At 42.2% G+C, this 21,656-nt stretch overlaps 1 protein-coding gene across 5 annotated transcripts in view; it reads left to right on the forward strand.

Annotated features, from left to right (window-relative positions):
• Positions 1-21,656, forward strand: part of RIPK1 (receptor interacting serine/threonine kinase 1) — a 48,479-nt gene that overhangs the window by 8,619 nt on the left and 18,204 nt on the right. For 4 of the 5 annotated variants that reach the window (XM_054493454.2, XM_054493451.2, XM_054493450.2 and 1 more), the window contains exons 2-7: positions 4,147-4,370; positions 5,166-5,322; positions 8,378-8,515; positions 10,465-10,693; positions 12,787-12,936; positions 17,079-17,155. In XM_054493454.2, coding sequence (XP_054349429.1) covers positions 4,207-4,370; positions 5,166-5,322; positions 8,378-8,515; positions 10,465-10,693; positions 12,787-12,936; positions 17,079-17,155 — 915 coding nt within the window. In that variant the 5' untranslated portion in view covers positions 4,147-4,206. Of the gene's footprint in view, positions 1-4,146; positions 4,371-5,165; positions 5,323-8,377; positions 8,516-10,464; positions 10,694-12,786; positions 12,937-17,078; positions 17,156-21,656 lie in introns of those variants that run through there. The other variant, XM_063665772.1, reaches the window with a different exon arrangement.

Here is a 21,656-nt window from a genome sequence, read left to right on the forward strand (position 1 = left end):
TGGAGATGGTGCACAAGACAAGTTTCCTGCCTTCTGTGAACTTCATGAGAAATAATTCTCAATTACAGTACTGTCTTACCTATGGAAGCGTCTAATGGGAAGACTTAGGATGGCTTCCTTGACAAAATGACAGTTCTCTGACACCTAACCAGGCAAGAAGTTGGAAGAATGTGGCCTAAGAGGGTGGGACGGATGACCCTTATGGAATGGGGAAGCCTTCACAGTTCTGCACGCTCCAGTGATCTGCAGTGAATGAAAAAGGAGGCCTAAAATCAATGTTATCTTTTATGCCCTCTGTCTCCACCCGCTCCTACCTCATTCTCACTAGGATTGGTCAGTAGGGCTCTGCTGACAGAGTGATCCCAGCTGAGAATGTTGGCATTCTCAAAGCCCAAGGAAACAACACCCATGTGGATAAACACATGTGGGCGGCTGGGCCAACCATAGCTAGAGACATAAAGCAGGCAACAAACGTGTTTTCACAAATACATACATATGTACATATATACGCATATACAAATACATACATATATGTATATACACATAGACAAATATAGCTATATATCTACATATACAATATATGCATATACACATATATAAATATATGTATATATACACATACACATATACATTTTTATATCATATTGTATTATATATTACATATATACATATACAAATATATGTATATTTGTACGTATACATACATAAACGTATTCTTTTTTTTCCTCATAATCCTTACCACTTCTGTGAGGCTGTCATTATTGTTTCATTTTGCAGATGAGGAAACTGAGGCATAAGTAAGTGCCCCACGGTCACAAGTTGGTGAGTCACAGAGCTAGAGTTCACGCTCATAGTGGAGGGCCCGTGCTCTCGGAGCTATGGCTCCTGGTCTCTTACCTCAAGCGTGTGCCTCACCCCACCCCTCAGTCTTCAGGCCTTCATCTAGGCAGCCCCCCACCTCCACCCACTGCCCACGTCCCACCGATGTACTTGTTTCCTGAGGCACTTCTCTTGTTTGGTAATGTCTTATGTCCTAGGAAAGAAGGCCCATAGATGCTGCTGTGTGAGCTTCCTCTGCTAGACAGAGCTGGCCCCCAGCCTTTAGATGAGGTGTAGAAGGCTGGTTACCCGGGTCACCTGTAGCCGGCCACTGTACAACACCATGGGCAGCCTAGGAGTTTCCAGAATCCCCTCTCCCCGAGGTGTTTCTTTTCTCATTTTTTAACTCCCTGCCCTCCAACATTTTATTATGAAAAACACCAAGTCTGAAGGTTACGTCCACCATGAGTATCATCTTAACACCACTTGCTTCATCGTGTAATTCTCCATCTCCTTTCTCGTCATCTGTCCATCATTCTATCTGACTTTTTGATGTATTTCCAGGTACACATCAGTACACATCTCGAAATACTTCAGTATGCATACCATAGCTAGAGTTCAATATGTTTACAGGTTTGTCTTTTGATGTAAAATGTACCTGCTATTGTTGGGAGTACATCTGCTGAGTATGGGCAGATGCGTATGCCTGCAACCCTAGCCCCCATTGATATCTTACAACATTATCATCACCCCAGAAAGTTCCCTCATCCCTCTGCCTACTCAGGCTCACCGTGCTCACAGGCGGCCAGTGTTCTTTTTCTGACACAGATTGGTTTTGACTTCTGAACCGTAATATAAATAGAATTACATGGTATGTATGCTTTTGTATAAGGCTACTTTCACTTATCATGTTTTTGCATTTCGTTCATGCGGTTTTCATTCATGCGTATCAGTAGTTCATTTTTATTGCTGAGTAGTATCCCATCGTGTTCATATACCACAGTGTGTTCACTCATTCTCTTACTGATGGGCAGCTGTTTCCAGTTTGGAGCTATTATAAATAAAGTTGCTATGAACATTTTACAAGTGTTTTCCGACATACGTTTTCATTTCTCTTGGGATTGGAATTGCTGGGTCATAGTGCAGGTGTTTGTGGTTTTATAAACAAAATAAATGCCTATGAAATTTCAACGAATATTTTATGCCCCAGAAAGAGTATTTTTCATGGTCTGTATCTGGATGTGGCTATTTATTATTTTATTTTATTTTAATTTTTTTGAGACAGAGTCTCACTTTGTTGGCCAGGCTGGAGTGCAGTGGCACGATCTCGGCTCACTGCAACCTCCGCCTCCCAAATTTAAGCAATTCTCCTGCCTCAGCCTCCTGAGTAGCTGGGATTAGAGGCGCGTGCCACCACGCCTGGCTAATTTTTGTATTTTTAGTAGAGACGGGGTTTCACCATGTTGGCCAGGCTGGTCTTGAACTCCTGACCTCGTGGTCCGCCCGCCTCAGCCTCCCAAAGTGCTGGGATTACAGACATGAGCCACGGCGCCCAGCCGGGATGTGGGTATTTCTGGAATACAAAACATCCATAGCCCTCCTTTTACTCTCAAAGCAAAACACAGACACGCACATTCGCATGCACACACCAGTATGTCCGTGTCCTGTTGGTTTGCATGGAGTTTCTGTTTTGCCACGAAGCTTTTTGCCAGCCCTTTTCCCAAAGTGTTTGTACCATTTTATACTCCCACCAGTGATGTTTGAGAGGTCTGGTTGCTTCACATGTTTGCTAATGTTTGGTGTATTAGTCTTTTTAGTTTTGGATATCCTAGTAGTTGTGTAGTGGTGTCTCCTTGTGGTTCTCCATGGGTTTTTATTCTATATTTCAGTTTGGGGAAAATGAATGAATGGAAGAAAAGAAGGGAGGAAGGATGAAGCAAATAGCTGTGTTTTGAGATCTGACACTGTATACTTCACAGACCTGATGGACATTCTCCAAATTCTACTCCTTTTTCACATTTTCTTCTTAGAGTGTGCATTGTTCTTTTTATATTCTTCAGATTCCTTCTTTTGTTCATAATTACTTAAACCTATTCATTTTCTAATGCCTTTCAGTTGTTAATTTACTGAAGTTCTTTGGTGCTTACTAGTGCTGCTTGCTGTAGCTGCAGGGTCTGTCTCACGGTGAATTTTTTCTTTTGTGTTTTATAATTTTGGAAAGGGAGCTCATGTTAAATTTGTATTTGTAGGAATCCTGTCTGGCCTGGCTTGAGGTTGTTGTTTGCTTTAGCCTATAACCTCAGGATGGCATCAGCCTGTGACCACTTCCTGTGTAAAAGTTCATAGTTTAGGCGATACTCTCAATTCAAAGTCTGTATCTATTTGAAGACAGGCCCAAGGTTATAAATTTGCACAAACTTTTTTTTTTTTTTTTTAAATACCTTGTGCCCAGTCCAAGACAAATATGTTTGTTTGCCACGGGCTGCTTTTTTCTAGTTCAACCTTTCATCAAAGGGTTGCACATTGAGCAGTGCCGTGTTACGGGGGGAGTCTTCATTCTACCTTCTTGTATTCCTTCACCTCAGCTGGGCTTTAAACCTCGACTTCTGGATGGCGAGGTTGGCACTGCCCCGTGTGAGCTACTGCCTGCCTCCGGTGCCCTGTTTCTGTCCCTAGAGTTCTTTTCCTTTCCACGGAGTTCTGGTATGCATTTCAATGAATGTTTGTATTATGTTGTCCAACATACTTATGTCCTTTATAGCTGGAGGGTTCTTAAAATTTTCTAATGCTCCATATTGCCAGAAATAAAAAGGCGGAGGGAATAAATATTATAGTCTTCTCTGATTCTTAAAAATATGAAAAATAGCTCATCAGATGACTGTAAGTCTATCCTCAGAAATCCAAGGCACACCAAGCATGTGGTGGAATGTTAACAAAAGTTTTTAAAAATGATCTTTTCTGCCAGGTGCAATGGCTCACACCTGTAATCTCAGCACTTTGGGAGGCTGAGGTGGGAGGATCCCTTGATCCTAGGAGTTTGAGACCAGCCTGAGCAACATAGTGAGATCCCCCGGCTCCCCATCTCTACAAATAATTTAAAAATCAGCTGGGCACGGTGGGGTGCACCTGTGGTCCCAGCTACTCAAGGAGGCTGAGGGAGGAGGATTGCCTGAGCCCAGGAGGTCGAGGCTCCAGTGAGCTATGATTGTGCCACTGCACTCCAGCCTGAGTGACAAAGTGAGACCCTGTCTCCAAAGGAGAAAAAAAACTACATATATATATATAAAATCTTTTTGCCCTGAGGTTTTCTCTCTGTTTTCTTTACAGGGTACAGCTCTGCGGGGGGGGAAAAAAGTGGTACCATTTTGGGCGTTCTTGAGCTTCAGAATGCAACCAGACATGTCCTTGAATGTCATTAAGATGAAATCCAGTGACTTCCTGGAGAGTGCAGAACTGGACAGCGGAGGCTTCGGGAAGGTGTCTCTGTGTTTCCACAGAACCCAGGGACTCATGATCATGAAAACAGTGTACAAGGGGCCCAACTGCATTGAGTGAGTGGGGAGCAGGGGTGGGTGGGCTAAGCTCTGAGCGGGATGGGGACGTTGGCTGTTGTGGAGCCGTTGGCTGCTGTGGAGCTGTTGGTGGGTAGAGTGAGAGGGAGCCTGCCAAGATGTCAGGGTGACGATGGCTCTTAGGATTGTTATTGTCGCTGATGGGGACTCTGAGACTGGGTAGTGAAGGACTCTCACAGCTAGTAAGTAACAGAAGAGACATGAACAAGAAGGAAATAGAGAAAGACAAAGAGATAAGTGTGGTGAGGGGGACAATGAAAAGGAAACAGGAGGATGGGTGAAGACAGACCTATTCACTCGCTTCACATTTTCAGTGAGGACCAGCCCTAAGTATAAAAATAAAAAGGCAGTTCATTCCTGAGAGGTTCTGAGAGCCTTCCCTTTAAAGCAACCAGCAGAGTGGTTTCACCTCTCTCCCTCCTTTGTTAGAGTGGTTTTGAGAGAGGCTGTTTTGTCTTTTTTTTTTAATCGTACTGTCCAGCACGGTCTTTTTTCAGGTTACCTTGCTGCTGTTCATGTACTTTTCATTCATTGATTCATTCATTCCTTCATTGATTTACATTTTTGGAGCATGCACTGCCAGTTACTGGGCAGGAGTACTGTGAGGAAGTGAGAAACCGCTCTGCCTTCTAACGCTTCTGGCCTGTGACTGGAAGAGATCGGTACAGACCCAAGCATGACCCCCGCACGTGGGAGTGATGTGTTGGAGGTGTGCACCAGGCTCTTGAGGCGCTGGCTCTGCCAGCCTCAGCATAGCACCTTTCCTGCCCACAGGCACAACGAGGCCCTCTTGGAGGAGGCGAAGATGATGAACAGACTGAGACACAGCCGGGTGGTGAAGCTCCTGGGCGTCATCTTAGAGGAAGGGAAGTACTCCCTGGTGATGGAGTACATGGAGAAGGGTAACCTGATGCACGTGCTGAAAGCCGAGGTAGAGAGTGCCCCTCCGCACGGGGATCCCCAGCGCTTGGGCCCTGGCTGTCTGTTATGGCTGCCCTTGGGGTGTTTGTTTGCAGCTCGTTAGTATAAAATTTGCAAATTGCTTGGTAGTTTGAATTTTCTTTTCCTTTTTTTATAGAGACAAGGTCTTGCTATGTTGCCCAGGCTGAACTCAAACACCTGGTCTCAAGTGATCCTCCCACCTCAGCCTCTCAAGTAGCTGGGATTACAGGCTCGATTTCCTGAAGTCAGTTTCTCCTTAAAACATCTATGCCTTGATTGGGCTCAGTGGGTCACTTCTGTAATCTCAGCACTTTTGGCAGGAGGATCACTTGAGCCTTGGTGTTCAAGACCAGCCTGGATAACACAGTGAAATCCCATCTCTACAAAAAATAAAAGGTTCATGTGAACAGAGCAAGACCCTGTCTCTGAAAAAAAGAGAAAATCTTCCTTGCCTTTTACTGCCCTGAGAGTGGTCTCTTCATCCTCTCGATCCTGTGGACAGTCCTCCATAGTCTGTGTCTTAGGAATGTGATTGGCTGTTTACCATACCTGTCCGCTGCTCTGCAATCTACAGTTCAGAGACAAGCCCTGTCTTCGTGATGCAGACATCATCTGATGTGGAGTATATGCATGATGGGATGACATTAAATATGGATTAATGAAAGGATATACACTATAAATGACCATGAGAGCAGATAGAATATTAGTGGTTGCACTTTGATACCATTCAACAAAGTTTTATTTTAAATTAAATATAGAACATTATTGGCAACAACACTGGATAGGATTTAAAACAAAAATAAAAATTGTTTACCAAAGTCAAATTATTTGAAAACATTTTTAAAAGCTTATGTGCCTGTTAAGATGAAGGCCTTGCGCTAGTTGCTCATGAATCAATAGCTAATATGACGTAGGAGAGTAAAAGGAGGCAGATAACTAAATGAGTGGTATGATGTAATGGGTTTTTTTTTTTTTTCTTTTGTAAGAGAACAAGGTCTCACTGTGTTGCCCAGGCTGGAGCGCAGTGGCACAATCATAGTGCACTGCAGGCTTGAACTCCTGGCCTTAAATGATCCTCTTACCTCAGCCTCCTGAGTAGCTGGGACTATGGGCATGAGCCACTGCACCCAGCTGTGTGGTGGTATTTTTTTTTTTTGAGAGGAGTCTCACTCTGTCGCCCAGGCTGGAGTGCAATGGTGCAATCTCGGCTCACTGCAACCTCCACCTCCCTGGTTCAAGCAACTCTCCTTCCTCAGCCTCTTGAGTAGCTGGGATTACAGGCGCCTACCACCATGCCTGGCTTTTTTTTTTTTATTTTTAGTAGAGACAAGGTTTCACCATGTTGGTCAGGCTGGTCTCGAACTCGTGACCTCGTGATCCGACCGCCTTGGCCTCCCGAAGTGCTGGGATTACAGGCATGAGCCACCGTTCCCAGCTGATGGTGTTTTGATAGACATACTCATTGTCTGCTGAGGGAGTACACATGAGAGGCACCCACTCAGCCTGGAATAGACAGAAAAGGCTTCCAATGTGAAGGACAAATAAACGTTTTGAAGCAGAGAATTAGAGAACAAGTGTTCTAGGCAGAGAGAATACCATGTAGAGACTGCCAAATTTGGGGAACTGTAAATTCCTGGGTTTGGCTAGAGCATAGATTGCACAGGGTATGGGGAGGGGTGGCGGGATATGGCTGCCTTTATGGCAAATACTCCCACTTTTCCACTTTCTTTTCCCACCCACCCCACAATTGCCAAGCCAACAGACATCTCACAAAAATACCCTTGGGAAGGAGAAGAGGTGATCACTTATACGCATGGTATTATAGTTTGATCAGATTGCTCTCCACCCCAGAACTAGAGAAGATCAGCTGTTTGAAGTAAACATTTTGATTGGGAAATAAGTCTTTGGTCTCTCATCCAAGTACTAACCAGGCCCAACCCTGCTTAGCTTCTGAGATGAGAGAGAAATCATTGGGGACATGAGGCATGGTGCAAGATCAGGGAAAGTTCAGATGCACCTGTTTGGACTCAGTCAGGGCATCAGGAGGACCTGAGAGAGAAGCAGAAAGAGAGGAGAGAGGGGGACCAACTTTGCTTACTCAGAAGTTTTTCCTAAGTCCAAAGGTATACCAAGGAAGAAGAGAAAACATCTTTTCTGCTACTTTCTGTATGGTGGTGACCAAGCTATTAACAGTGTAGCTCAGCTACGTTATGTCATAAATATGGTTTGAGGGGGAATCTCACTTCTATCATTAAAATTTTTTTCCTGTTAACCAACAACCAAAATACATATACATTTTTAGGAAACATCTTGTTTGTATACTGATTTTTTATTGTTAAGCAAAACTGTAATTCAACCACTATAATAGAAACTGGAATTGTTTCTGTTAGTATTGATGTTCACATAACAAGAATACAATTATAAGAACCAGTGACCTGAGACTCTACGGAAGCCTGAAGTATCTGCTACCAGGTCATGAAGTAGATATGAATTCACTTAAGCGTAGTTTTAACATCATGTTTATCTCAGATTTTTCTATGATTGTAATCAGTGTGAACATGTTCCCTTGTATTCTTTTTTCTCTTAATGTTATTTTACACGCGACATTTCCATGGCATTGTTCATGTCCTTAATGTAAACTTAGTATGACGTCGTATGAGTATCCCACAGAAAATGCTTGCTCGTATATTTATTCATCCATTCATTCAACAAGCATTCCAGGTACAATCCTAGGTTCTAAAGATACAGTCCTAAATAATATATATTTTTGTTCTCAAGGAGCTTAATTTTACAGTATTTTATGCATTACCAAATTATTGTGGGATTTTTGTTTTTACACTAACAAAATACAACACGAATACCCTCTGCCCCCCTGAATGAAATCTTTCTTGTTTCCCAGTGACAGCAGTACTGTGGTGCACCTGCTGGAAGGAAACCTGGTAACCCTCTCCTCAGGCTCAGATCCCACCACCCTTTCATGAAACAGCTGCTTTGGCCTGTTTGATAACCTTTCCATTTCATCGACTTAATATCACTTGTTTTAGATGAGTACCCCGCTTTCTGTAAAAGGAAGGATAATTGTGGAAATCATTGAAGGAATGTGCTACTTACATGGAAAAGGCGTGATACACAAGGACCTGAAGCCTGAAAATATCCTTGTTGATAATGACTTCCACATTAAGGTAAACCATCATCTGTAGGCTTCCAGAAAGTTGGGTGATTTTAGTTTTAATTCTCCAATGTAAATCCATTCTTGTACATTGGAGAAGCTAAAGGAAGACCTAGCTCAGCTTATAACTGGTGATGATGGTGCCGAAAGCCTCTACCGGCGATTGAGAGGAAGGCTGCAGGCTTGATGGGATCAGGAGATAACTGTCAGGATAACTCATATCTTTTGGGGAGGAGTAGAGTTGAATGGGGTAGATGAGAAGACCTCTTTCCTAGACTGTGTTTTCTCCTCTGTTAGAAACATATAGAAACATTCAAGGGTTGCCCTTTTCGTCCTGGAATGGGCCATGGGTGTCATAATGTTCTCCAGGAAATCTGTGTCACCAAGACTGTCCTCCTCTGGAAATGCAGGGGAATGTGAAGGTGTGTGCGGAAAATCCTTAGAGTTCAGATATGGCCTAAGAGTGAGATCAGCAGCCAGGTGCGGTGGCCCACGCCTGTTATCTCAGCACTTTGCTAGGCTGAGGTGGGCGGATCACCTGAGATCCGGAGTTCGAGACCAGCCTGACCAACATGAAGAAACCCCATCTCTAATAAAAATACAAAATCAGCTGGGCGTGGTGGTGCATGCCTGTAATTCCAGCTACTCGGGAGGCTGAGGCAGGAGAATTGCCTGAACCGGGGAGGTGGAGGTTGTGGTGAGCCGAGATTGTGCCATCGCACTCCAGCCTGGGCAACAAGAGCGAAACTCTGCCTCAAAAAAAAAAAAAAAAAAAAAAAAAAGATCAGCAGTGCATCAGAAACCTCTAGTTTGAAATTTTGTTTTATATTTGTATTTGATTGTTTACTTCTGTCTGTATTTTAAAAATCAGTTTCCTTTGAACACATTCTTTCCACTGTCGTAAAGGGAACAAGGGAAAGGGATTTTTCTTTTGTTCATTCAAGGGCAGGATTTAGCTAGGGGGAGTGTCATATCTAATTGGCTTCCGCAGCAGGAATCCAAGCACAAGAATCCAAAAGGGGAGCGGAAGGGGAAGCAGCCCTAGGGGAGGCACCCAGGAGCTGCTGACACAGGGGCCTCTCTCCACCAGCAGTTTCTGCGTCTAGTGCTTTGTCCTAGTCTTGGACAAAGGGCTGGGAATAAAAATTACTTATTCATAACCTATCTTCAAATTCATGACTTCTCTCTTATGTCGTGGGTTAGAATCTGTGGATTTTAGGTACTCATGTGCCACAGTTCATCCCCACATGCTTGCTTGGATTCCTGGAGACAGAAGTGGAACTGGCACCTATATTCTCTTGTTAACTGTGCTGCTCTGTCATTTTGCCCTGCCACCACTGTTCTTGTTCTGTGTCTGACCTTGCTATTTTTCTCTCTGCTTTTTTGTCTGTTTTTCTCCTCCTTTCTACCCTATCTCCTCTTAGGTTCAGGCTACAGCTCAAAACAAGCAACACTGCAGTCCTTATCCTCAGTTTGTCTTTGGGATCCTTGGACACTCGCATCCATGGGCCTCTGGACGCCATTTGGGGAAATAGAAGGTGTAGTATTTAGCCACTGTCTGCTACATAAATGTGCAGAGAAGAAAATAACCATTTTTCCCCCAAGCCCTAGAAATAGTTGAAAAACATATGCAGAGTCAATGGGGAATTAGAATAAATATGTTTGGTTGTTACTGTTCTTGTCAGAAACGTCTTCCGCTTTTCCCCTCCCCCTTATCGCATAAGGAATACGATACCAGAATTTCATGTGAACGTTTCCTGGGGGACATTTTACAAATGGCTGAGGAGACACACAGTTTCTATGAGTCTGTTGAGAAGTCGCTGTTTTGAACCTGCCCAGTGCAACCATTTCTGGAAAATTTACCATACCTTATGTATAATAGATAAGCCCAAAATTTAAAGTCAGATCTGATTTGCTTATGGCCTTCCCCAAACAATCCCAGTGGCTCAATCTCTTTTGCAGATCGCAGACCTCGGCCTTGCCTCCTTCAAGATGTGGAGCAAACTGAGTAATGAAGAGCACAATGAGCTGAGGGAAGTGGACGGCACCTCTAAGAAGAATGGCGGCACCCTCTACTACATGGCGCCCGAGCACCTGAATGATGTCAACGCAAAGCCCACAGAGAAGTCGGATGTGTACAGCTTTGCTGTAGTACTCTGGGTGATATTTGCAAATAAGGAGCCATATGAAAGTAAGGCATTAGAGGAGTGGGGTTTTGATATGAACCAACACTGTTAAATGAAATAATGGGCTTCGGTGAAATCAGTTAAGGTTTATAATTATTTGTTCTTTTAACGTCAGTCTTACCTGCTCAACTGTGAGTTCCGTGAGAGCAAGGACCACATCTGATTTATCCACTGCTGTCTCCTCAGCATCTACACGTACTGTGCCTGGAACTAATAGGTGCCCAGTAAATTTTTGTTGAATGAATGAGTAATCCCATTTAGGAATCAGTGATCATAGGATGAATAGGAACCTCGATAGTGTGTCATTAGCTGAAGAGGTGCTGTGAAATTCCAGGGTTCTTCCTAGACAGGAAAGTTGATTGTTTCTGCTTGTGAGGACTTAGCCTTTCACACTACAAGACATACACTTCATACTTTCACTCATTCACTTGCTCCTTCATTCAAGAATTATTTCTTTTCAGTCCCTACTGTGGGCACTTGAGTCGGCATTGGGAATATAAAGATGAGTAAGTCATGGCTTGTGTAGGACAGAGACACTCTTCAGTTTGTTAAGTGCATAAACTGATGGATGTTTTCCTACATACTTTTCTTGGGCGATCATCAGCTCCCATGGTTTGATGATCATCTCTTTGCAAATGCTTCTTAAATCTGTGTCTCTGGCTCTGGCCTGGATATCCACTTGTCTTACGGTCAGATCCATCGCAGGTACCAGAGGAACCTCCAAAGCAGCATCCCCCAAACACACCCATCTTGTCGACACTGTCCTGCAGCTCGCCCTGCTTCACCTCTCTTCATATGCTCGGGAAGTGGCATTGCCATCCTTTTACCAAGTTGTTGCCCAATAAGAAACCCTAGAGTCATCCCAGACTCGCCCTTGCCCCTCTCTCCCACATTCTATCAGATCTCAAAACCTATGAATTCAAGATATATGTATGACTCAAGATATGTCTGCAACCCATCTGCCTTTCTCTGTCTCCACTGGCCTCTGCTCAGTTCAAACCCTCCTCGTTTCTGCAGCAGGCTCCTTCCACCGTCCACCATTCATGTGGCAGCCAAAATGGTCGTCCTAAAAGGCACATGCAACCCTCTCCCTCACATATTGGAAATCCTTCCCAGATGCTCTGTGGTATTCAGGATGAAGTTCGAATTCCTCAGTGTGGAATAAAAGGTCTTCATGTTCTGGCCTTTGCTTCTCTACTGGCCTCGTCCCTAACCCTCCCTTCTTTGTCAGTGTGCAGTTACACTGAGGAATTTGTGGGATGCGTCATGATCTCTGTAACTTCTAGTCTGTTGATATCCTGCTTCTCTTGCCTGGAGTCCTCCTCCTTAAGTCTCCCTTTCCCATTCTTTACCTGCTAATTTTTCTGGACTCAACAAAGCCTTCCTGGACCTTCTTAGTCAGGTTTGTGCTACTGGAACCCCTTGTACATCCATCTTTTTTTTTTTTTTTCCCGTGAGACAGAGTCTCATTCTGTCGCCAGGTTGGAGTGCAGTGGCGCAGTCTCGGCTCACTGCAGCCTCCACCTCCCAGGTTCAAGCAATTCTCCTGCCTCAGCCTCCCGAGTAGCTGGGACTACAGGTGCACACCACCATGCCCAGCTAATTTTTGTATTTTTAGTAGAGACGGGGTTTCACCATGTTGGCCAGGATGGTCTGGATCTCTTGACCTCGTGATCCGCCTGTCTCAACCTCCCAAAGTGCTGGGATTACAGATGTGAACCACTATGCCCAGCCTCATCCTTCTTGAATAGCAATGATCACTCTGTGTTTTAAGTCACTCTCATTAAACTGAGCTCCTAAAGACAAGGACTGCCCCATATTTGCTTTTGCACATGGAGCATGCCATTGGCCTTGCCCACATAATCTTTTTGTTCCATCAGCAGGCAGCTTTGTCGAGAATTTTGTTTTATCTGCAGACATTAAGATATTGTTTGGTCATCTCTATAGTGGAATATGTCAGCTCCTTGTCATAAGGCCATTCCAACTCTATGGAATGAGGCAGCTGTACCAGAGGCTGAGAAAAATGAGCAGTATTGTTCAAGTTCTGTCACCTTCCTGCCTGAGGAGCAAGACCTGAAAGAAAATCTTTGCTTTGTAGATGCTATCTGTGAGCAGCAGTTGATAATGTGCATAAAATCTGGGAACAGGCCAGATGTGGATGACATCACTGAGTACTGCCCAAGAGAAATTATCAGTCTCATGAAGCTCTGCTGGGAAGCGAATCCGGAAGCTCGGCCGACATTTCCTGGTAAGAGCATCTTTTCTGACTGTGTAGGATGCATCCTGTGTGGTGATTTTCGTAGTAACATATTGTTAGGAACTTGGTTTGAATCCTCAGAAAACTGAGTTCGACTTGACTTGTGGTTTTAAACTGATTTTCTAGATTTCAAACATGTTGTTCAGTGCAAAGAAGCCCTCTCTCTCAAAAGCATGATGGCACATAAGGCCTTCTTGTTTCCTTTTTTTGTAATTAACTTTTTAACTTGGGTTTAAATATACATAACATGAAATTTAACATTGTAACTGTTTTCAAGTGCACTGTTCAGGGGCAGTAAGTACAGTCCCATAGTACATTCACTTTCCATCATCTCTCTCTGTCTCTATGAATTTAACTGCACTGGGTGCCTTATATAAGTGGAACCATACAATATTTGTCCTTTTGTGTCTGGCTTATTCCACTTGGCATGATGTCCTCGAGGTTCATCTGTGTTGTAGCATATGTCAGAATTTCTTTCCTTTCTTTCCTTTTCAAGGCTGAATAATATTCCATTGTATGAATAGAGTGCATTTTGTTTATCCATTCGTCCGTCTATGGGCACTTACGTGGCTTTGACCAGCCTTCTTGCTTCTTCACTTCTTTTATTTCCATCCCCTCCCTTGTTTAGCTGGCATCTTTAGAAAGTATTTTGCCGTCTAGATTGGCCTTGTCATACAGGGATAAGGAAAGATGCCGGGATGTTTGCTGAGCAGTATTCTATGGTGTGGATGTACCACAGTTTGGTTAACTACTCACTCCTTGAAAGACTTGTTTCCAGTTGTTAACTGTTGAGACTAAAGCAGCTGTAAATATTCATGGACATGTTTTTGTGTGAATATAAGTCTTCATTTCTCTGGAATAATACCCAGGGGTACAATAACTAGGTTGTGTGGTAGTTCCATGTACAGTTTATTTAAAAAATTCCCAAACATTTTCCCAGAGGGGCTGTGCCATTTTATGTTCGGTGTCCGAGTGATGCAGGTTCTTGTATCCTCACCAGCATGGGGTACCCAGGCTACTCACCCTTCTGCTTAGTCAACTACAAATTTATTTCAGTATTCCCACAAGCCCCACTTCAGGTTTGGTAATTCGTTAGAAAGACTCACAGAACTCAAGAAAACATTTTACTTACGTCTCCCCTTTTACTGCAGTGGGTACAATTCAGAAACAGCCAAATGGAAGAGATGTACAAGGTGAGGTATGGGAGGAGGGTGTACAGAACTTCCATAGCCTTTCAAGACACACTGCATTCCAGTGCTTCTATGTGTTCAGCAACCTGAAACTCTCCAAGCCTCTCCATTTAAGGTGATTTATGGAAGTTCCATTGCATACGCATGACTGACTAAATCATGGTCATTGGTGCTTGAGCTTAATCTCCAGTCCCTCTCTCCTCACTGGAAGTCGAAGGTGGAGCTGAAAGTCCCAACCTTCTAATTATAGCTTGGTCTTTCTGGTTGCTAGCCCCCATTCTGAAGTTGCCTAGTTTTCTGACCCCACCCAAAAGACACTTTTAGAAGACTCCAAGGATTTTAGGTGCTACCTGCCATGAACAAAACCAAACCTTCCTGATTCTCCAAGGTGTCTTATTGTTTCCTTTCTGTTTAGAGAACTTTCCTTAATCATTCTTTTAGGATATGTCTGAACTCTGTCATTCTAAAATTTTTTCCCTTATAGGGAAGGTGTTATTTTTCTCTTGCTGCTTTCAAGACTTTGTCTTTATTTTTCAGAGATTTAGTTGTTATTTATCTTGGTGTGGATTCCTTTGGGTTTATTCTGTTTAGGTTTTGCTCAGCTTCTTAAATCTGTAGGTTTATGCCTCTTAAACCATATTTGGGAAGCTTTCAGCCATTATTTCTGTAAGTACTTTTTAACCCCCACTCTCTTTCTCTTTTCTTTCTGGAATTCTGACAACATAAAAACTATATCTTTGGTTATGGTTATAGTCCCACAGGTCCCACTGAGGCTCTGGTTTTTTTTTTGTTTTTTTGTTTTGTTTGTTTGTTTTTTTCAGTTAATTTTCTCTCTCTTATTCAGACTGGGTAAGTTCTATCATTCCGTTCACTGATTTTTCTGTTTCTCCTCGATTCCACAGTTGAACCTGTCTACTGAGCTTTTTTTTTTTTTTTGACACAGAGTCTCGCTCTGTCGCCCAGGTTGGAGTGCAGTGGCGCAAGCCCTGCCTCCCGGGTTCACACCATTCTCCTGCCTCAGCCTCCCGAGTAGCTGGGACTACAGGTGCCCGCCACCACGCCTGGCTGATTTTTTGTATTTTAAGTAGAGACAGGGTTTCACCATGTTAGCCAGGATGGTCTCGATCTCCTGACCTTGTGATCAGCCCGCCTTGGCCTCCCAAAGTGCTGGGATTACAGGTGTGAGCCACTGTGTCTGACCTACCGAGCTTTTTATTATGTTTTGGTCATTAAAGTTTTCAGCTCTAAAATTTATATTCTCCCCTTTTTTGCTGAGACTTTCTATTTTTCATTTGTTTCAAGCAGGTTCATAACTATTAATTGAATCGTTTTTATCATGGCTGTTTTAAAATCCTTGACAGGTAATTCTAACATTGCTGTCATCTCAGTATTGGCATCTATTGATTGTCTTATTTCATTCAGTTTCTGATTCTTAATATAATGGGTAATTTTTCTGTTGAAACTTATACATTTTCTTCCTATGTTTTGAGATTCTGTATCCTCTTTAAGCCTTCTGTTTTAACTAAACTTTCCTGACACTGCTCTGACAAGGGAAGAGTGGTAGCCACCTTATTAGTGCTGGGTAGAGGTAGAAGTTCAGCCTCTCGACTCAGCCCTTATTGACACCCAAGGTCAGAGACTCCTCTTCACTGCTGATCAGGGGTGGGAATTCTGGCAGAGTCAACATGGTCCCCACTGACACGGAGGTGAAGGTACCTCATTACTATTGGACAGTGTTAAAAGTCCTGATTCTCCACTAGACCTCCTCTGACACTTCCCCAGTGGGGAAGGGAAGGGTGGTCTTGTTACTGCCATGTGGGGCAAATCCAGGCTATTCTTGTGTTCTCCTGACATCATGGGAGTGGAGGCGCTCATTATCAGCTGGCAGGTAGGACAGCCCTGGCTTCCTGTTGGGCCTTCTCTGACATTACCCCGGTGGGGGTGTTGGGTTATGTTGTTACTGTCTCATGCGGTTGGATGTTGAGGCTCTCCACTTGGCCTTAGCTGCTGTGAGTGGGGTTGGAGCCACAGGGTTTTTTTCTGTTGTGGCTGGCTGGAACAGAATGGTTGTTGACTAAAAGTTTTCTCCTATCCAAGTACTAACCAGACCTGACCCTGCCTGACTTCCAAGATCAGACAAGCTTGGGCATATTCAGGATGGCATGGCTGTAGACTGGCTAAAGGTTTTCTGTCTGTCCCTTGCTGCCTCTTGCTTAGTTCTTTGGCTAGAAAGAGCAGGCTTTGGCTGGAGATTTTTTTTTATCTGTGGCTCTTGATGGTTTGAGGTTGCCACCTTTTCAGCCAAGTCTGAGATATATGAGGAAAAGAGAAAATCCAGTGAACTCACTATCGTGTGTTTCATCTGATCCCGAGGTTTCCTGCTGGTCTGCCTCCTTCTCTTCTCCTTTCAGAGACTCTGTATGTTTGTTTTATAAATAATATATAGGATGTTTTTGTTGTACTTAGAAGGAAGAATAAGAAAAAAGTATGTCCACTCCATCTTCCTGGAACTGGAAGTTTCTTTTTTCTTTTAAGGCTAACAGCTGTAACCCATTACACTAAATCCTTGCTCTGACTATCCCGACCTCTCATAAATTTGATGCCAGAGGGACAGAAACATGGAGTTCGCCCATCCCTGTTCAGCTGGAGATGAACTCACATCAGGGAGCAGTTTGTGTTGCAGCCAGAGAAACTGTAGCACGAATAAAAAGCACAAAGAGCACAGGCTGTTTAGGCAGAAACCCCTGGTTTCCTGTGTTAGCCTATCCCTTGTTCTGTCTATTAATCTTATTAGTCTCTATCAGAGTCAGTGATTTGGAGCTTAAATTTTTATTTAAGCTTTGCCCACAGATGAGGTAAGTAATTCAAAGATAATAGATGGCTAATATTTTTATTTTATGTTAGAAAATAATTAAGAAATTTAAAGTACATTTACTTTTACAGGCATTGAAGAAAAATTTAGGCCTTTTTATTTAAGTCAATTAGAAGAAAGTGTAGAAGAGGACGTGAAGAGTTTAAAGGTAGGCAATATAGCAGATGCTCAAAATATTAACATAGCAAAATATATACTGTCAATCATGAAAACCAAAACAAAGTCATCTGTTATTGAGATTTGAGGTAAGCTAGCTTGGTAAACATATAAAACAAAATGAGCAGTTGTCTGCAAATATCATCCTGTTGGCATACTGGACCCACTTCTCCTTCATAACTCATGAAATGAGAGAAAACATATATAGCAATATGAAAACAAAAGCACAATGTCACTGGCAAAGATTGGAAAGTACCATTAAGTGGATCAGCCATTTTGAGGAATTCTTGAAAGATAGAAAGAACACAGAATTATTCTGCTGAGACATAGAACAGACAAGGAATACTAGCCCAAGACATAATGCTGAGGAAGAAGTACCAGAGGGGCAGTCTTTGGTCAGTGTGCAGAAGTAACAGCACAGTCACCTGAGATGTTGACAGGGGAGTCATCTGAGAACCTCATTTATGCTATTTAGGAAAGTCAGCTTCTCTCCCTCCTTCCCCTGTACTTAGCAACAGATGGCAGCAGCATCTGCCCAAGACTGAAGCAAGGAGGTGGTTTCTGGGGTTAGAGGGGCATGACAAGGCCCAGTTAGGAACCAATCAACTAAGAGGAATGGAGACCACCCCGCCCCCTCCGTCGACTCTGGAATCAAGCTACTGCCATCCATCTTCCAGCAACTTACCCCATAATCATGAACAGGAGACTACGGTAAATAAAACAGGCAAACAGAGACTTTAAAGTATAATTTAAAAAAGAGATTAGAATCAGCTAAGATAAACTCTAAGGCAAAAAATCATTCCCTCAAACAATCAGGAATATTTCATAATGATAAAAGGCCCAATTCATCTGGAAAGTATAACCGCTTTAAATGTGAATCTACCTTCAATAACATGAGCTCAAAATCAACACAGCCAAAAGTGACAGAACTCAAAGAAAAACTGACAAACCCACAATTACAACTGAAGATTTTAATACACATCTCTCTTCAATTGATAGAACAAGCAAACAAAAATCAGTAAGGATATAGAAGACAGGAAGAACACGACTAACACACTTGACCTAACGGAAACACAGGATACGCTGTACCTAATAACTGCAGCACACCTACCTTTAAAGGCTTTTCAAGAACATACAGAGCATTTTCAAAAACTGACCATGTGCTGGGAAATCAAACAAGTCTCAATTTAAAAGGACTGTAATCATAAAAATGTCCTCTGACTATATTTCAATTATGTTCAAAATTAATTTTAAAAAGGTAATTGGAAAATCTTATGTGGTTAGAAGTAACGAAATATACTTTTAAATATCCCCTGGGTCAAAAAAAATAAATCACAATGGTATTTAGAAAATGTTTTTCACTGAAGGCTAACAAAACACTACATATTAAAATTATAAAATGCACTTTGCAAAGGAGTACTTAATATAACCTTAAATAAATAAATATTTCATATATATATGAAGAAAGGCTGAAAATTAATTAGCCAAACATTATCTGAAGAAGACAGCAAAATAAACCTAGAGAAAAAAGAAGTAAATAATAAGGAAAAGAGCATAAATTAATGACGTAGAAAGTAACTAACAGCAGATCAAAAAATCCAAATATTGGTTATTCGAAAGGCTAATACAATAGACTAGTTAAGACTGATAGAGCCAGGTGTGAGGTAATCCCAGTTACTTGGGAGGCTGGGGTGAGAGGATCGTTTGAGGCCAGGAGTTTGAGACCAGCCTAGGCCACATAGTGAGACCCCATCTCTAAAAAAATAAAATAAAAAATTAATGAGACATGGTGGCATGTGCCAGTAGTCCCATGAAGGCTGAGATGGGAGGACTGCTTGAGCCCAGGAGTTTGAGGCTGGAGTAAGCTATGATCATGCCGCTGCACTCCAACCTGGGCAACAGAGTGAGACCCTACTTCTAAGAAAAAAAAGAAAAAAAAAGACTGACAAAAAAGGAGACAAGATTGAAATCCATGAATAAGGAGGAATCACTATAGGTCCTGCAGACATCAAATGGTATTAAAAAAATATTATGAACAACTTTTTGTTAATTATTTTAAAATTTAGATAAAATGGACCAATGTCTTAAAAAAGTTCAATTTAGCAAAGCTAACTCAAATAGAGATAGAAACTTAGAATATTGCTGTAACTATTAAAAGAAGCAGTGATAAAAAAAAAACTTCCTATAGAGAAAACCTCACAGAGAGCTTCATCAATGATTTCTGCCAAATATTCAATGAAGAAATTATGTCAATCTTATACAGTTTTCTCTAGATAATAGAGAAGAGAGAACTCTTCTAGATTCACTTTGTGTAAGCATAACCTTGATTCCCAAAACTGGAAAATAAGGTACAAGAAAGGAAAATTACAGACCAATCTTGTTTAACAGTATAGATGCAAAAGTTCTAAATAAAATACTATAAACAAACTCAATTCATCAAAGAACAAACACAAAATTGGGTTTCTGCCAAGAATGCAAAGTTAGTTTAACTTTATGAAAATCTGTCATTATAATTTATTACATTGTCTTCTTAAATGAGAAAAAGATATATCTTTTCAATAGATGCAGATAAATCTGTTGATAAAATGTAATGTTTATTCATGATTAAAAATGCTAGCAAGTCAGAAAAGAAATTCCTTTTCTGATAATAAGGTATCTTGAACAGAAGTTTTGTACTTATTTTAACAAAATGTTAACAGCCTTTTTTTTTTTTTGAGGCAAGGTCTTACTCTGTTGCCTAGGCTGGAGTGCAGTGGCGTGATCACGCTCACTGTATCGTTGACCTCCCAGGCCGAAGCGATCCTCTCACCTCAGCCCCCTGAGTAGTTGGGACCACAGGCATGCACCACTATGCCTGGCTAATTTGTATTTTTTGTAGAGACAGGATTTTGCCATGTTGCCCAGGCTGGTCTCAAACTCATGAGCTCAAGCCATCTGCCCTCTTCAGCTTCTCAAAGTGCTGGAATTACAAGGCGTGAGCCACGTGTCCAGCCCACCTTTCTTTGAAATAATATGCAAGACCAAGCTACTTACCACCCCTATTTCTGGTCAGCCTGGTACTGGAGGCCCTAGCTATTTTAGTAGAGCAAGAAAAAGAAAGAAGAGATATAGGATTGGAAAAGAAGAAACAAAACTGTTCATAGGTTATAGATGTGTACATAGAAAAACTCAAAAGTATCTTTTAAATTAATAATAGTTTAGTTATAAAAATCAATATATAAAAATAAATCTTACAAAAGGTATGTAGTAACTCTAAAAGTATAACCTTAATTGAGAGACATAAGACCAAAGTAAGTAAAGAAATATACCATTTACTTTGTGATTTGGAAGTCACCATAGTACGAAGATGTCAGCTCTTCCCAAATTGATCTATAGAATCAATGCAATCTCAACCAATATCTCAAGTTTTTTTTGTTTTTTTTTTTTTTTGAGACGGAGTTTTGCTCTGTCTCCCAGGCTGGAGTGCAGTGGCATGATCTCGGCTCACTGCAAGCTCTACCTCCTGGGTTCATACAATTCTCCTGCCTCAGTCTCCTGAGTAGCTGGGACTACAGGCGCCCACCACCACGCCCAGCAAATTTTTTTTTTTTTTTTTTTAATAGAGACGGTGTTTCACCGTGTCAGCTAAGATGGTCTCGATCTCCTGACCTCGTGATCTGCCCGCCTCAGCCTCCCAGAGTGCTGGGATTACAGGTGTGAGGCACCGTGCCCAGCCAAGTTTTTTTTTTTTTTTTTTTTTTTTTTGAGAGAGAGTCTTGCTCTGTTGCCCACACTGGAGTTCAGAGGCGCAATCTCGTCTCACTGAAACCTCTGCCTCCCGCGTTCAAGCGATTCTCCTACCTCAGCCTCCCGAGTAGCTGGGATTAAAAGCGTGCGCCACCATGCCTGGCTAATTTTTGTATTTTTAGTAGACATGGGGTTTCACTATGTTGGCCAGGCTGGTCTTGAACTCCTGACCTCAAAGGGTCCGTCTGCCTTGGCCTCCCAAAGGGCTGGGATTACAGGTGTGAGCCAACACGCCCGGCCTATATCTCAACCTTTTAGTTTTGTGTGTGTGTGGCAAGTGGGTGTGAGGAGTGGAACTTGACAAACCTACTCTGAAATCCATATGAAAAGGTAAAGAAGAGAATAAGAACAGCCAGGATGCCCTTGAAGAAGGACAAGACTAGTAGTGAAGGGTTTGCCTTATCAGATTCTTGTCAAGAATTATTATAAAGCTATATTAAAAAGACAGTGGTATTGGTATAGGTTGGACAGATACTGTTGGAATGGAGTTGAAAACCCATAGATCTACACATACCTAGAAACTTGATTTTCACAGAGATGGCACTGTAGAGCAGTGGGGAAGTGACAGTCTTTTCAGTAAATGGTGCTGAGACAACTGGGTATCCACATGGTACAGAAATGAAATTGGGCTTCTACCTTACACCATACCAAAAAATCAGCTCCAGGTTGATTACTGACAGAAATGTGAAAGATAAAATTATAAAGCT

Source organism: Pongo pygmaeus, chromosome 5 (genome assembly GCF_028885625.2).
Source record: "Pongo pygmaeus isolate AG05252 chromosome 5, NHGRI_mPonPyg2-v2.0_pri, whole genome shotgun sequence".
Lineage (NCBI taxonomy): Eukaryota > Metazoa > Chordata > Mammalia > Primates > Hominidae > Pongo > Pongo pygmaeus.